The sequence below is a fragment of the Mobula birostris genome, chromosome 30, assembly GCF_030028105.1.
Source record: "Mobula birostris isolate sMobBir1 chromosome 30, sMobBir1.hap1, whole genome shotgun sequence".
Classification (NCBI taxonomy): Eukaryota; Metazoa; Chordata; class Chondrichthyes; order Myliobatiformes; family Myliobatidae; genus Mobula; species Mobula birostris.
In genome coordinates, this window is record NC_092399.1 from 1,622,876 (window position 1) to 1,639,549 (window position 16,674).

A 16,674-nucleotide genomic window follows, 5' to 3' on the forward strand; every position below is an offset into this window, starting at 1 on the left:
GTCGAGGAGGCCATGGACTGTCAATTTGGAAACAGACGTCGATTTGAAGTAGGTGGCCAATAGGAAATCTCCCCTTTTGTGGCAGATGGAGCAAAGGTCCTTCCCTTTCTCCTATGGCCCACTCTCTTCTCCTATCAGATTCCTTTTTCAGCCATTTATCTTTTTCAAGTATCCCCACCCAGCTTCTTATTTCATTACCCTGCCCTACCCACCTGCCTTCCCCCTCACCCGATCCTGCCTGTCACAGCCAGGTTGTACTCCTTCCCCTTCTTCTCCCCCCACCTTATTCTGGCTTCTTCCCCCTTACTTTCTGGTACTGATAAAGGGTCTCACCCTGACATCAACCGGTTATCCCTCTCCATAGGTGTTGCCTGACTGGCCGAATGCCTCCAGCATTTTGTGTCTGTGAATCAGAAAGCAGCATTCCTTCCACTAGCATGTCACACTGGGTATACACACTGGACATGGGTATAAACTGGAGAGGCAGGCCATTTGCTAATCAGGCATTGGGAACAGATTCTACCCCTAAGCCAACATGACACCATGAACTAATACACTTGCACATGCTCATCAGAAGATGATGCGTTTCAAAGTTGGTACATAATCTCCAATAAATAGCCACAGGAGTTGCACCTCATACAGTACTCTGTTTGGGATCACTTAGAAGTTTAAGGGTTTCAGAATTTAAAGCAAATAATCATTTTTGATACAGTATTATGGCATTAATGCTGATCCAACCGGCACCATGGAAACTGGGTGGCTTTCTTTTTCACATTATTGTAGAACCTTTAATTATAACATCTATAGGTGAAAAAAATCTACAGGTGACTGAGTTCAGCTTGCACTGGGAGTTCCTGCATCTATGCAATGGGAGTTGCTACTCTTTTGAATTTCATATTGTTTATTATTGTCACATATACCAAGACAGAGTGAAAAGCTTGTCTTGCATACTGCCCCTACAAATCAAATCATTACACAGTGCATTGAGCTAGGACAAGGTAAAACAATAACAATGCAGAATGAAGTATGAAAGCTACCCCAAAAAGTGCATTGCGTATAAATAACAATGTGCAAAATCTTAATGAGGTAGATTGTGAGGACTGAGAGTCCATCTTATCACACAGATCCATTCAGGAGTTTGATATCAGTGGGATAGAAGCTGTTTTTGAGCCTGGTGGTACATTCTTTTAGTTTTTTGTATCTTCTGTCTAATTCAAGGGGAGAAGACAGAATGTCCAGGGTGGGTGAGGTCTTCGATTATGCTGGCTGCTTTACTGAGACAGTGAGAAGTATAAACAAAATCCATAGAGAGAGGCTGGTTCCTGTGATGTGCTGAGTTGTGTCCACAAATCTCAGCAGTATCCTGTGCTGATATAACTGAGTGATGAAATGCTGCTTCCAAATTTTCACTCACTTATCAATCGTTGCTTAGAATGTCAAAGAATTAGCCAGTAAATCTCCTGTTCATTTGCCATAGTTCAGTTCTGCTGCAAGAACTGAGGATCTGTTTAGGTTGGTAGGTTTCTCCACGACATTAGTGGAATGTTGGCTCAGGACAGAGGACTCCAGCGAGACACTCTCCACAGCCTGTGCTCCAGTAGGGGAGATGGGCTTAAGAAGTATGAAGAGCAATTAACTTTTTTGCTTCTGCACATTCTCTGTGGGTCCTATGCTCGTGGCATTTAATACAATTCTCAAGATTTATAGAACTATAAGTATTTTCAGCAGTCCTGATGAAGTGTCTCTGCACGAAATGTTGATTGTTTATTCATTTTCATAGATGTTGACTGACCTGCTGAGTTCCTCCAGCATTTTGTATGTGTTACTCAGGAAATACTTCATTTATGTATATTTTTAAAAAACATATGAATTTTCTTTGTGATCTAAGCAGGGGTTCCCCCTTGAACTCCTTGCTTAATGGTATTTATCCATGGTATAAAAAGCTTGGGAATCCCTGATACAAGGAGATTTAGAAATTTCTCTATTGTGGGAGAAGCTTTAAATAAACCAAATTTAAAGTAATTAACTAAAAATGTGTGAGTTGATGTGGGTCAGAATGAAATAAAAGCATTAGCTTGCATTAAATGGCCTGTTTCTGTACTGTGGTGTTTGTTTAGTAATGTTTTGCTTGGTGTGTGATTAAGATGCATGTATTTTTCTTTAATCTACATGTACTTTCATCTTGGCCCATCTTCCCCTTCCTGTCCTTCCCCACTTCCACTCTCACACTTGCTCTCCTTCCCTTCAGCTCCCCAAACGACCTCCATTCCTGTTGAGAAAAAAGAGCACATTCTTTTAACCAGTATATCGAGACAATTAAATCCTTGGCATGCTGACAGCTTAGAGTTTCAAAGCCAAAAATATTCATACCACAGCTCTTTAACATGCAGAAGTCTAATCTCTGTACTGAAACATGTAATTTTACTTCTGCCGACTAGAGTATGGTAATTGTACACTTCCTGCACTAGGACCCTAGTTTAAACAACAGAATTCTTCCAGCAGTCACATGCATTTCTTAGCTGGACTTGGATGTCCTCAGCTGTGAGCATGAATCTAAACATTCAAGGGCAACCGAGAAAGAAAGCGGACAATACTGGAAACATAAGAAAGTTTGCAGATGCTGGAAATCTAAAGCAACACACACAAAATGCTGGAGAACTCAGCAGGCCAGGCAGCATCGGTGGAAAAGAGTAAACAGTCGACTTTTCAGGCCAAGACCCTTCATCAGGACTGGAAGTGTTTTGTGAGGTTTTGAAAGGATGTGATTTCATTGGAGGCACTACAGAGGAGGTTCAACAGCATGTTGTCGGGGATGGAGCTTTCCAGCTGTAAACAGAGACTGCAGTTAAATTGCAGGGTTTGTTCATTTATTGAGATACAGTGTGAAACAGACCCTTCCGGACCTTCGAACCACACCACCCAGCAGCCCCAGATTTAACCCCAGCCTATTCAAAGGACAATTTACAATAACCAATTAACCTACTAATTGGTATATCTTTGGACTGTGGGAAGAAACTGGAGCACATTCCACAGGAGGGCGTACAGACTCCTTACAGGCATTGCTGGAATTGGACTCCGACCATTGATGCCCCCAGTTGTAATAACGTTGGGCTACTGTGGCGCAATTTCTCATGGCACAGAGAATATGAGTGAGTTGTACAAACTTATGAGAGGCAGTGGTAGAATACATAGTGAGAAACTTCTCTCTTTAGCACTCAGTGTAGGTTTAAGGGATGAGATAGGGGATTTGAGGAAGAATCTTTTACAATGGGTGGATGTGGAATTGAACAGATAGCTGGCAGATATCACACAAAATTTAAGAACTTTAGATGGGTACATGAAACAGCTTGGCATGGAAGGCTACAGACTGAGTGTAAGGAAATGGAATAGTATAAACAACTACTTGATGGCTGATACATGTGTGGTGATCCGAATGGCCTATTTACCCCTGGGATAGTGTAAACAAGTACTTGATACCTGGTACAGGTGTGGCAGGCCGAATGGCCTGTTTACCCTGGGATTGTATAAACAACTACTTTAAGGCTAGTACATGTGTGGTGATCCGAATGACCTGTTTACCCCTGGGATAATATAAACAACTGCTTGATGCCTGGTACAAGTGTAGTGGGCTGAATGGCCTGTTTACCCCGGGATAGTGAAAGCAAGTACTTTATGGCTGGTACAAGTGCAATGGGCCCAGTACCAGTTTACCTGCTGCAAGTCTGACTCTCCAGAATTACACATTTTTAGGAATGGATAGAAGCACAATATCTTTGTCGATAGAGGCAAATCCACCTGCTTAATATACAACGATTTGATTGTACAGTTCAAAATAAAATCAAAGCTTAAAGTGGTAATGCCAAGGCATGTGAGATTGTTTTACCTTCCAGAGCAGCAGTCACTTTGAATTGCTAACCCACGTAGAGAACCCAGTCTCACAGAGCTCATGTTTCAGAGAGGTAACTGTACAATTCACACTAGGTAATTAAATATAGTGGATTCTGGTTAATTGGAACACATCAGAACCAGTACATTTTGGCCCAATTAGCTGAAGTTACGGGGAAATGGTTAAAAAAGGCATTAAGAAGCCAAACTACCATTTAACTAAATAACAAATTATGTATTTAAATTAAATACAGAATGTAATAGAACACTACCAATATTACTTCAATACAATAAACTGTGTTTTGGTTTCTAATAATTATTGACAAGAATTTATCCAGCGTACCTGTACACTGTTGTGTTACTTTGATTGACTGTAAATGAACAACATCAGCACAGACACCTACTGAAGATAATGGACTACATTCATTCATCCAATGCTTTAGATGATGGCATCCTCCAAATCTTCATTTTCATTGTAACATTCAAGATGATTGTACATACCTTTAAATTCTTTATAGTTCCTAACTTGAAGCAGTGGAATAATTTCATTTTCTCTCCTGCTATCTCCAAGCCTGAATGCTTGAAACTGCAGTGAGCAAAACAGTTCTAAATTGTTTCTCACCAACTATCTGTGAAAAAAATCACTGTTTTTTGAGCACAAACTCACTCAACTGATGCTATTTAAAAACTGTTCTCTCTAAGCCTGGTGTAGCGTCTAACAGCCACAAATTGCCATGACTAATGCTAGTTAGAAGCTGTTCAGCAACAGTCTCCTGTCGCAATTAAATGGCCTAGTGTCCCAAATAAACAAACGCAATCCAGATGATTTTCTCAATTAGTTTTTGTTTATGAGTTGCCTCGAATTACCGATGGCCCCGTTAACTGGAATGCACTATACTTACAATGAACAGGTTTTCTAAATGGCACTGGTTTTTTTGGTAAATATTTCAGAGGAATTGTCTTAATCTGAAGCTGTATTTCTAATATGAATTTTTGTATATGAATGTATGTGTATATTGTCATGTACTGAGGTCACATGTACAGTGGAAATCATTGTTTTGTATGCCATCCATACAGATCATTTCATTACGCACTACACTGAGATGGTACAATAATGTAATGCAGAGTAATGCAGTGCAGGCAGAAAGTAAAGTGTAAGATCATAAACGAGGTAGGTTGTAAGGTCAAGTGTGCGTCTCTTGTACTCATGGGATTGTTCAATAGTCTCACAACAGCTGCCTTTGAGGCTGGTGATATGTCTTTCAGACTTTTCATATCTTCTGTGTGGTTGGAGGCAGAGAAGAGAGGATATCTGGAGTGGACACACACAAAATGCTAGGGGAGCTCAGTAGGCCAGGCAGCAACTACAGAAAAGAATATAGTTGACGTTTCAGGCCAAAACCCAAGAGTTTTGGCTTGAAATGTCAACTGTACTCTTTTCCATAGATGCTGCCTAGCCTGCTGAGTTCCTCCAGCATTTTGTGTGTGTTGCTTGGATTTTCAGTGTCTGCAGATTTTCTCTTGTTGATATCTGGAGTGGATGAGGTCTTTGATTATGTTGGCTTCTTTACCAAGGCAGTGAGAAGTGTAGAAAGAATCCACTGATGGGAGACAGGTTTCTGTGATATGCAGAGTTGGGTCTTCACTCTGCAGTTTCTTGTGATCTCAGGCAGAGCAATTGTTATCCCAAGCCATGATACCTCTGAATAGTGTTTTTTATAGATTAAATAAAAATTGGTGAATATCAAAGGGGATGTGCCAAATTACTTTAGCCTCCTGGTGAAGCAGAGAGGCTGATGTGCTCTTTTGGTCATGGATCTGGAAAGGCTATTTGGTGATCAAACCTAGGACTTGAAGCTCTGAACTCTTCTGGCTTCTCAGTGTTGAGGTAAACAGGAGCGTGTGCACTGCCCACCCCTTCCTGAAGTCAATGACCCGCTCCTGTGTGTGTGGTCCGGGGTGGGGGGGTGTGATGTAGGGCATGCAGTAGGCATTTGGTTCTTCTGGTCAATGCTTGTGAATGTGGCTCCATAGTCCTACAATTAAGAACCACTGCTCTAACTGTTGAAAAGATGGTTATTCTAATTTAAAATCTGTTCACTTCCCCTTTTTGAGCACTATCTGCCATAGGTTTCCTCATCATTTAATGAAGCCACCAATTCTTGGGTGTTAATGACAGCATTCGGAATTAATCTGGTTTTGGAGCTGCTTAACACCTGAGCTGTATGGGGAGTCAGAATTCTGAATACTGACAGCAAATTGGCAGTTACTTTCTTATATAAAGAAAAGCTGAACAGAGAATTTCCATCAGTCCAATCATAATTTACTGTTCTCGACTGGAGCAAAGGGTAAGTAGATACAAGTTTATCATCATCTCATGGTCTGAGGGCTAGGGAAATGAAGATATCATGAAAGGGCAGTATGAAATATAAAATGCCCCCGAAAACACTTAACTATACATTCAGGGTCATCGATCCTGTCTTGCTGTCATCCTGTCATCTGCTTAAGTGTTCAGGAGAATGTGTTCTTGCCTTGTCTGAATCAATGCATTTCAGAAGCTTTGCTGTAATGTTCAGTACTGCAACAGATTTTTGCCTGTGGTTTCGTGTTTGGCAGGTTGAAAAATGGTGTTTCCAAGCAAGAAATAGATAAATACGAGTCATTTTTGTGGCTTCTCTTGTAATAGAAAAATAAACTCAATAACTTAAGTGTGGTGGTATGTACAAGAAACAATTTACAATCCACAGTTCAGCTCTTTCGTAGTAATGATGAAGTCGTCCTTCCTTTATTGATGCTGAAATCTCCAGTCAGCATTTTAAAATACTCAACAACTAGTTTAACTGTTCGATTGATGAATTAACATTGCAAAATGTATTTTCTTTGGAAAATTATTCATTTTTTTAAAGATCTTCATACATGTATCCCAAAGGAGTCTATGCACCATTGTTCTTTAGAAACCCATTTCTTAGTAGAGGAATCGGTCACCAACAGAGGAAAGTCTGCAGATGCTGGAAATGCAAAGCAACACGCACAAAACACTGGAGGAACTCGGCAGGTCAGGCAGCATCTATGGAAAAGAGTAAACAGTTGTTGTTTCAGATCGAGACCCTTCGTCAGGACTGGGAAGGGGGAAGATGCCAGAATAAAATGGTTGGGAGAAGGGAAGAAAGGCTAGCTGGAAGGGAAAGATCAAGGACTGGAGAAGAAAGAATCTGGTAGGAGGTGAGAATGGACCGTAGGAGGAAGAGAAAGAGGAAGTAATCCAGGAGGAAGTAATAGGCAGGTGAGAAGAGGTAAAAGATTAGGGTGAGGAATAGAGGAAGAGAGGTGAAATTTGCTTACTGGAAGGAAAAGAGGATTCGTTGATAGACATCGGTACTGTGTTAACCAAGTCTTTGGTATTTGGTACACATCCTCCAAAACCACCTCCTGTGCTGACTGACACTGATTGACAATGACTTGCCAGTGACTATTTACTCCATTGAGAAGTAACCTTTGGCAATTTAATTCTCTTCCCCACCACCTGAATTTAACTGTATGATTTTTCTCCTCCAATGCATATTGACAGCTGAGGAAGAGGAGCAGCATCCACCAGTGGGCTCAGGGAATGACGTCTCTGGTTCAAATACGCCCACAGCACGGAGGAAGGGAAAATTTCCAGGATTTGGAAAAATCTTCAAACCTTGGAAATGGAGGAAAAAGAAAAGCAGTGAAAGGTTCAAGGAAACTTCTGCGGGTAAGAAATTTGGGAGCCTTGTGGAAAATGCTTTCATAATTTGAAAGAACAGTATAAAAATGTGAAAGATATTACATTATTTCAAGTCATTCAACCTTCCTACAGAGCAGTGTAAACTTGAAATGATTGAAACTGAAATCTTCACAGCAGTGCCCTCTATTGGACATTGCATGAAAGAACACCCCACAAACATTTGAGTTCATTTGCCCCATTCTTTGCTTGGCAACCCACCAGCATTCCTTGTCTGACTTGAGCCTGGCTGCAAGGGCAAGCTGCAAAGTATTGGAGGTGTCAATGGTATTGTATCCCAGCCACTGTGCACTTTTAATAAAAAGAAATAAAATATAGTTAGAGTGGATAATGAGTGCGAAAGTGACCACTCCAGATAGCACAATTAGTTAATGCACTGAAGAGGCCATTTCTGTTCTTTAGTTTCATTAGACTTTTCGACTAACACCACCCCCTCTCAGTACATGTGGTCATCTTCAAGTTCTCCTTTAATTATTTTATCTTGTTCATTATTGAGAGTTACAGTTGTCTGCTTTGTCTGCCGTACAATGCTATGCAATTCAATGGAAAGCAACATTCTGCAAAGAAAAATTGCCTCTTATTAGTTCTGCTTCTGCTGCTAGATGTATTAAATCTGCTGTCCTAATCTGCCTGCTGCTTGAAGCAGTTTTCTTTCTGTACTCTATTAAAACTAAAGTATTTGTAATTTTCAACTACATTATATTATTTCTTAATCTTCTCAACTCCAGGTAGAACGATCCCAACTTGCCACTTTATTCCTGTAATTGTACAACTTCATCTTTGGCACCATTCCTGTGAATCTCGTCAAAAGAATCATGCTTGGAACTAAATACAAGCTGTCACTAGGTTAAGAGCACTTGACTTGTAGGCATCCCCAACATATGAATGGGCTGCTGTAATGTGAATGAATTCAAAAGTCCAATCTACAGTACTGTGCAAAGGTCTTAGGCACCTTAGATTTTTTTTATATAAATCAGGTTTGATATCATTGGCATATGTCGTGAAATTTGTTATGCGACAGTAGTACATTGCAATATATAATAAAAACTGTAAATTAATATGTGTGTGTGTATGTATATATATAAATTTTTGTGTATATATAAACTAGAACAGTATCATCCATCATTTTGTTTTGATGTTCATTTTTTGGCTTCTGCATTAGTGTGTCAGTAGAAAACAGCAAATTTTAGATTTCCAAACATTTATCTTCAAAAAAAAATGTTACAAATAACTTTTTGTATTTCATTAAAGAAAGTAACATATTAAGTAATAGACTGCTTTTCAAATAAAAACTTGATTATATAGCTCAGCGCATGATTAAACAAAGATAACAAACAGGTGCTAATGATCAATGACATAATGAGTTGAATAAACTAAACTGATTAATTGATACAGAAGCAGGTGTAGAATAAATCAAATTGGGTGAAGGACAGCCAAACTAAAAGATGAAGGTGAGACTGTTCAAACTTCAAATCATCGATTTTTACAGCAAGGCAAGAATGAGCATATAGCAACAAAACACAAGGTGGTCATCCTGCATCAGCTGGTCTTTCTCAAGCAGAAATTTCATGGCAGACAGGAGATTCAAGATGTGCTGTCCAAGCTCTTCTGAAGAAGTGCAAGGAAACAGGAGGTCTGGAAATGCAGTGATCAGCCATGGAAACTGAGTGCAGCAGACGAGGGATACATCAAACTGACTTCCCTTCGACATCAAAGAAGTCCAGCACTGCTATCAGCTTTGAACTCTCAAACTCCTGAAACCCAAGGATCCCCCTCTACAGTCCAGAGAAATTTTGTCAGAAGTGGTCTCCATGGAAGAGTTGCTACCAAAAAGTAATTCCTCTGAAGTGGAAACAAAGCCAAGAGACTCACCAACACACAAAAACACAAGGACTGGGGTGCTGAACAATGGCAGCAAGTACTCTGGACTGACGAGCCAAAAATTGAAATTTTTGGCTCAAGCAGGATGCAGTTTTGTCTGTAGAAGAGCTGGAGAGTGCTACTTGGATGAGTGTCTGCAGTCAACAGTGAAGCACAGCGAAGATAACAATGGTCACAACCTACTGCCAATTTTCTTATAAAACTGCACAGTAGTGCACCAAAGAGAATTAGTACAGATTTAAAGGGCAAAGGGTCGTCACTCCAAATATTGATTTGATTTAGTTTTATACTTTTTACTGCTCTTAATAGAAAATCTTTTGATATTTAGAAACTTTTCATTATTTTTGAAATCAAGAGTTTTTTTTTACCTGTGCCTAAGACTTTTGTTACATACTGTATGTACTTACGTCCATTCATTTACACAAACAGCAGAAGTAGTTTCTCACTACTTTACAGTGGATTCTGGTTAATTGGGACACATTGGGACCAGTGCAATTTGGCCAAATTAAACAGCTGCTCCAATTAGCCAAGTTTCATAGAAATAGTTAGAAAAGTTTGAAAAAGGAAAGAACTACTGGTGGTTGTCTATCGTATCTGACAATTTCAGAAAACCTATGCAGGAGAGATTTTAAAGTGGGAAGGCCATTGCACTGGGCCAGTTACACTCTCTTGCCCTCAGAAGTCTGGGACCAGTGAGATGAGTAGTTGTCACAAACTGGGTTCTTCCCTGGTTGAGTGGATGACCATGACTGTTTCTGTGCCTCATCATGCCCTTCGCTCTCCATGGGGTGTTGCAGGACAGACTTCATGGCTGTTGTGTCTTGCTGTAGATCTTACCCACCAGTCCTTTGGAGCTGATTTCACATGCTAGGATAGGCATCTCCCTATCTCACCAGGGTATGAGGCGTACTGGCTAGCCTCACCTGGTTTAGCCCGCCTGTTGACACGGTGTACTTGATGTGGCTGCTGTCACATGCAAACAACAACTTTGAGCCATAGGTCAGGGCTGAGTGTCCGGTGGAGACCAAAGGTAACTTTCAAGATGATTGTCAATACCTTCAAATTCTTCATTGTTCCTAACTTGGTGAAGAGTGAAATGGTTTCATTTTCACTCCTGGCTGTTTCTGACATCTTCAAGCCTGAATGCTTGAAACCACAGTGAGCAAAATCATTCAGAGTTACCTTACTGCTTTTTGAACACAAACACATGCAGCTAACACTATTCACTCTAAGTGTGATATACTGTCTAATGGCTGCACGATATTGATGCTACTGGTGCTAGTTAGAAACTAGCAGTAGTCTCAATTAAGCAATATAGTGTCCCAAGTAAATGAAGGAAATCTCAGCTATCTTGTACAGTTTTTGTTCTTTCAGAGTTGTCCCAAATATCCAGCTGCTCCGATTAACTGATGGTCCAATTAACCGAAATCCACTGTAATTGTTCTTATCAGTCTTGTGTTACTTTGATGCCATTGATTACAATACTATGGCGATATGATTAATGTTTTGAGTATTTTTGTACTTTTTGACTCATGGACAAATGAACTTAATGATCATCTATAAAAACTGAACCCATTGTGCTCTGGGATGACCTAGCTTTAGTTCTGGATGAAGCAAAACAAGTACTTCAACAGTTGGTATAACTGTTGAGAGATGGGGAGAGCTTCGTTGTTTCAGTTGTTCAAAGTAGCACCTTAGGAGCACGTTGATATGAAAAGCAGATGAGATCCTGATTTGAAGTCTTTCTCAGTCCTATGTTGGGGTTGAAAGCTCCAATTTTGTACTTAATTCACTGGTATAACACTAAAATGAACATTCAACTAAGAGAGCCCGAACTGATACCCTAACAATTGCCTGCAAGGCCTACAATGCAGCAAGTTTTGTAATGGTTAGAAAAGGTGAGAGTTTGAGCAGTTTTGGTTAGTTGAAGTCGCACAAGAAAACAGGAGCAGGACCTGGCCACTGAAGTCTGTGCAGCAATTGAGTGTGACCTTGACTAATCTGCAGCAGGCCTTGCTGCTCTCTAACTTTCTTCACCACTCTCAACTCTAGAATCTTTCAACAAGTTGCCTACCTTGTTTTTAAATACATTCTGTAATTTATCTCCAGGATAGAAAATTCAAAAGATTTACTACTCTTGGTGAAAAAGAAATTCTTACACACTTCAGTTTGAAACAACAGCATCTTCCTTGTAACCAGGAAAACCTTCATTAGGACTCCTGCTGATGAAACATCTCAACATCTATCTTGTCATGCTTCCATAGCATCTTTGATGTTTCAGTAAAATTCACCGTTATAAACTCCAAAGAATACATATCTAACTTTTTTAAGCCATCTGTGATAGGATAATCATTTTAGGATAACCCTCTATGGAGTTTCAATGTTAGGATAACCTTCTCACGAGCAATTAGACCAATTAATTTATTTCGGTCCAGCTCCAATACTAGCACATTCTTTCTTGTATAACGTGGTGCAGCCTTGCCAATGCACGGGGCATGTAATAGTTTGTCTAAATTCCAAACTCCCTCCTTGCAATAAAGAGCAATATACCATTTGCCTTCCTAGCTACTTGTGCCTGCATTTTGTGTTACATGCTGAAGAACATCTAGATCTCTCCGTACTTCAATTACGTGGAATCTCTCTCCAATCAGACATTTGATTTCTGCTGGCAAAGTGCACAATCTCTCTCACTGAACTCCATTTACCAAGTTTTCACCCACTCACTCAGCCTATGTATCCTGAATAAGAGTCCAGGTATTCTCATCACATTATGCCCTGCCATCTTATTTGGTGTCATCAGCAAACTTGAATAACTTAACTCTACCCTCTCCTCTGGGATTTTAACATGGATAGTAAATAATTCTTTATAAAATCTAAGCATCTTGCCAACAATGTATGTTAAGCTAACTGGTGTGTAGTTTCCCACTTTTAAATGTCTGTTTGTTCTGAAAGATGGGAATACTGGAGTTGTGGAAATCCACGGATTTCCTGTTCCATTTGTAGTAAGAACTTCAGAATGAGTGACAGAGATAGAAAGATGAAGAGCAAGGTAATTGTATCTGCCCAGGCATTAGAAATTAATGCAATTTGAGTGTAATATATCATACATAATGTATTAATTTGTATGAGGCATGCAGGTTGGATGTTGTGCACTTTCATCTGTTCTTTATGTTCCAGACATCCGTATTTATTTCTCATTTTCCTCTCAGCTCATGCTTTCACAACAAAATTGAAAACCAAATTAGTTTTTTTAAGAAACAAGGTTCCATTATAAATATTCTTGAAGTTACTTTATCTTGCATTTAAAACTGTCAGCAAGAATACTCAGCATAATATAAACATTTCAAAATGACTAAGGGAACAGAGAAACAGGAGCAGGAGCAGACCATGTGGTCTTTTGAGCCTGCTCAGCATGTTCATGGCTGATGATCTGTTTCAGTTCCATATTCTTGCTTTTCCCCGTATCACTTGTCTTTTGTGACCAGATATCTACCTCCTTTCTGTTGTGTATTTACTAACTTGATTTCCACCAAGTCTGGGAGAGAATTCCACAGGCTTGCCACTCTATCCCATTTTCTCCTTCTCAGTTCCCAGCGTCTTATCCTATGGGAAACTATGACCTATAGTTTTGGACCACTCAGCAGTAGAAACACTCTTCCTACACTGACTATCTATGCATTTCTATTGTCTCAAAGTTTGCTTCATTGTCTCAGGAAATTACGAACTTACAGTAGTCCTAGAGTTCCTTTGATATTGTCTATAAAAATTCCTTTTGTGTTTCATGCCTCTGCTGAGGATCCCTTGTAGTGACAGAAGGTAGCACTGTCAACTGGGAAAGATGAATATTGAAATGCTTCTATTACTGCCCTCATTCATTGATAAAGGGACCATCAGCAAGGTAAACATTTATGGCTCGTCCTAATTGCTCTTGGGAACTTAATGGTAGACCATCTAATGAAACCACAGTTAAGTGAAAAATTCAAGATTTGAACTAAATGATGTTACAAGAATAATAATTTTCCAGGTGAATTTAGAATTTGGTTGTCTTTAAGACATAATGTCCATATCCTTTTGGGTGTTAGAGATTGCAGGTATGAGATGTTGTCAAAGCGGCCCTAGCAAACGCTACCTTTTCCTTTCATCTCAAGATGTACATTGCTTCCAGAGTATTCCAGTAGAGTAAGGAGTAGTTGCTTAAAGTTACGGAGTGCATGCCAGTGAAGAGGATTGTTGTTGCTTTTGATCTTTCCATATCAGCAATTCTCCTAGGGAGGGCCTTGTACTTTGCTTGTTTCCAAATGCCAGAGTCTGCAGTTCTATGGTAGCAGAGAGGATTGAATCTATCGTGTTATATTACAACTCAAAGAAAACATTATCCTCATTTGTTTGTTCCACACTCCACCCCTAGTGAATGTCAAAACTGAGAAATTGTTTGCCTCTTTGCCTCTCATCTTGAAGGTCGTTGCGGGCTTAAAATGCATCACAGCCAGGTCTTAATTGATTTCCATGTGGCACTAAATATAAATAGGAATGCCTGGCTCTTCTCTCCTTAACCCCAGTGGGGAGAATGAGAATTGTCCTTGCCACATCTTGTTCCAATATGTAGTCCTGCAGAATTCACCATTAATTGCCTCTTGGTTTCAAGCTTTCTGAAAAGATTTATCAGAAATAGATTTATCTGATAAATCTATTTATCAGAATAGATTTATCCTTCATGCTCAGTATTGAGTTTAAACACTGTCTGTACCTTTAGTACATCCCAAACTTGAGATTTAATGTCTTTTGGATCAACTTTTTCTATTGGAGCTGGAGGTGGAAAGTATGTATAAAATACAATTAACTCTTAATCGGAATCAAAGGGGTAACTGCTGAAGTGAAATATAGTTGTATTTAGTTTTACTACTTATACTTAGCACCACAACTGAACGAACAAAATTAGAGATTGAAGATAATAATTCATTTAGAAGATAAAATACTTAACTTGGTTTGACCCACTTTTCTTGGTTTCTACTAAACTTTTTGCTTTTGCCTTTTGTGGGTATTTGCACTTTGCATATTCCATCTTTTCCTTTAACTGAATGCAGTGTTTGATTTATGGATATACAGATCTGTCATCCAGGAGGTTTGAATAGATAATGCTGGGATGAGATATAATGCTTTTCACCCCAGAAATATTGATGTACCACTTCCATGGAAATAATTTCATTGTTGCCATTTAGAATATGTGTTATGAAGATGTTGGAATTTAAAACAAACCTTTTAATGTGGTAAAATGAGGCTCCCCTTGATCGGACCCCCTCAATCCTAGTAAAATCTCCAGTGAATTATCTTGTATCTAATGACAGCATCGCACCTGGGAGTGCTTCACCTCTACAAGGGGTTCTTGTATGTCCTCCCCATGGAATGCCTGGGTTTTCCTTGGGTGTTCAGGATTTGTTCCACAATCCCAAAGTCATACTGCGTAGGTTAATTGGTCATTGTAAATTGTCCCGTGATAATTAGGTGCGGGTTAAATCAGAGTTGCATGGGTTGAAGAGCTGGAAGGACTTATTCTACACTGTATCTCTAAGTAAATAAATAAATTGTTATAAACTGTTGTTTGCCTTAGTGATCAGATGTACCAGGCACATCATACGGGTGACTATTCTGCATGTACATTTCCAAATGATGTGAGACAGCCTGCCTCATAAGGTCAAATGGCTGAAATTGACCTCAGTGAAATTGGAGGATTTCAGATTAGCAATAGCAATGTATTTTTTATCTTTATTGTCTTCTGTATTCTTGTCCCCAAGGGGCTGAGAAATTAGTTGTGTCAGGGTAATCACCTGGTCAGAGTTGAGCTACCAGAATTCTCCGAGTGGTTCAGTACTACAGAATGTTTTACAGTTTTCCATTCGAGCTGTTCCTGGAACAGCGTGATCCAGCTCACTAATCCACAGTTCCCAATAACATATGGTGAAAGGAAGGTCATTTGTTAATGTAAATAGTTTTATGTTCTTATTTCATCAGATAAGCCATTAATGCAGCTGTTCAAGTTGCAAATCAAAATCGCATTATATATTTTTTAAAAAGCTCCCAATTAATCTATTGTCAATCCACGATACACAATTATGGGCCAATTTGAATTAGCTGGTTATTAATTTGACATGGTAAATCTCCCTTTTTAACTAAAACAATTACATTTTGAATACACCTCAGAGAGGTGAAGATGAAATTTTCTGAATATGTGGTAAATAATACAGGCTCATGCTCACAGGGAAAAAAAACTGCTTAATTTAATTTGGTGGTCCATTTAAGAGGTGTTTGTACCAACTATTAGACAAGTGTTTGTGATACAATATGTGCAATTGAAAGTAACATATTCTCACACTGTAAAAGCTGAAGCTAGGTTTCAACCAAAGCACACTTGAAAGTAGGAAAGGAAAAAAGAGAGCACTCTATTGTTGTAAGATGTTCATGACCTATAGATCATAACCCATTGTGTATGTCAGCTCTTCAAAAGCTATTCCATTGTGAGCAGAAAGTGAATGGTGCAGTTTCCAGTCAGTGACTGCCTCCATCAGCATTTGAAGTGCTTTTGCTGAAGTGACGTTTCTTCATAGGAAATTTATTCCAGTGTGGCAATATGCAAAAGTGGTAGATATAGCCCATTCCATCACACATGGGTAGAGCCGTCTGCACCACTAAGTACATTAACTGAAGCACTGCCACAAGAAAGCACCACCCATCACCATGACCAAGTTTATGCTGTCTGCTCACTACTATCTTCAAACAGGATGTACAGAGGTACAGGAGGCTTTGGGTCTCACACCACTAAGTTCAGGAACAGCTAGTACCCAAAACTATCAGGTTCCTGAATCGGCGTGGATACATTCACTCACCACAACTCTGAACAGATTCTACAACTTACTGGCTCACTTTCAAAGGCTTTTAAAATCATTCTCAGTGGGGTTTTTTATTCTCAGTTTTGTTGTCTTTTGCATATTGGTTGTTTGTCAGTCTTTGTGTACTGTTTGTTTTACTTATATTTCTGTAAATGCCTGCCCAGAAAATTAACTTCAAAACATAAAAACTAATTGAAAAGAAAACAAAAGTTTGTAGATAAGTTGTGTACTTTGTTTACTTCAGGCGAGGCAGGTGCA

General features: G+C 39.4%; 1 protein-coding gene across 11 annotated transcripts in view; it reads left to right on the top strand.

Moving 5' to 3' along the window:
• Positions 1-16,674, top strand: part of LOC140190445 (phosphatase and actin regulator 4-like) — a 190,225-nt gene that overhangs the window by 145,003 nt on the left and 28,548 nt on the right. For all 11 annotated transcript variants that reach the window (XM_072247041.1, XM_072247045.1, XM_072247040.1 and 8 more), the window contains one exon: positions 7,454-7,621. In XM_072247041.1, the coding sequence (XP_072103142.1) occupies positions 7,454-7,621 (168 nt within the window). The remainder of the gene's footprint in view (positions 1-7,453; positions 7,622-16,674) is intronic.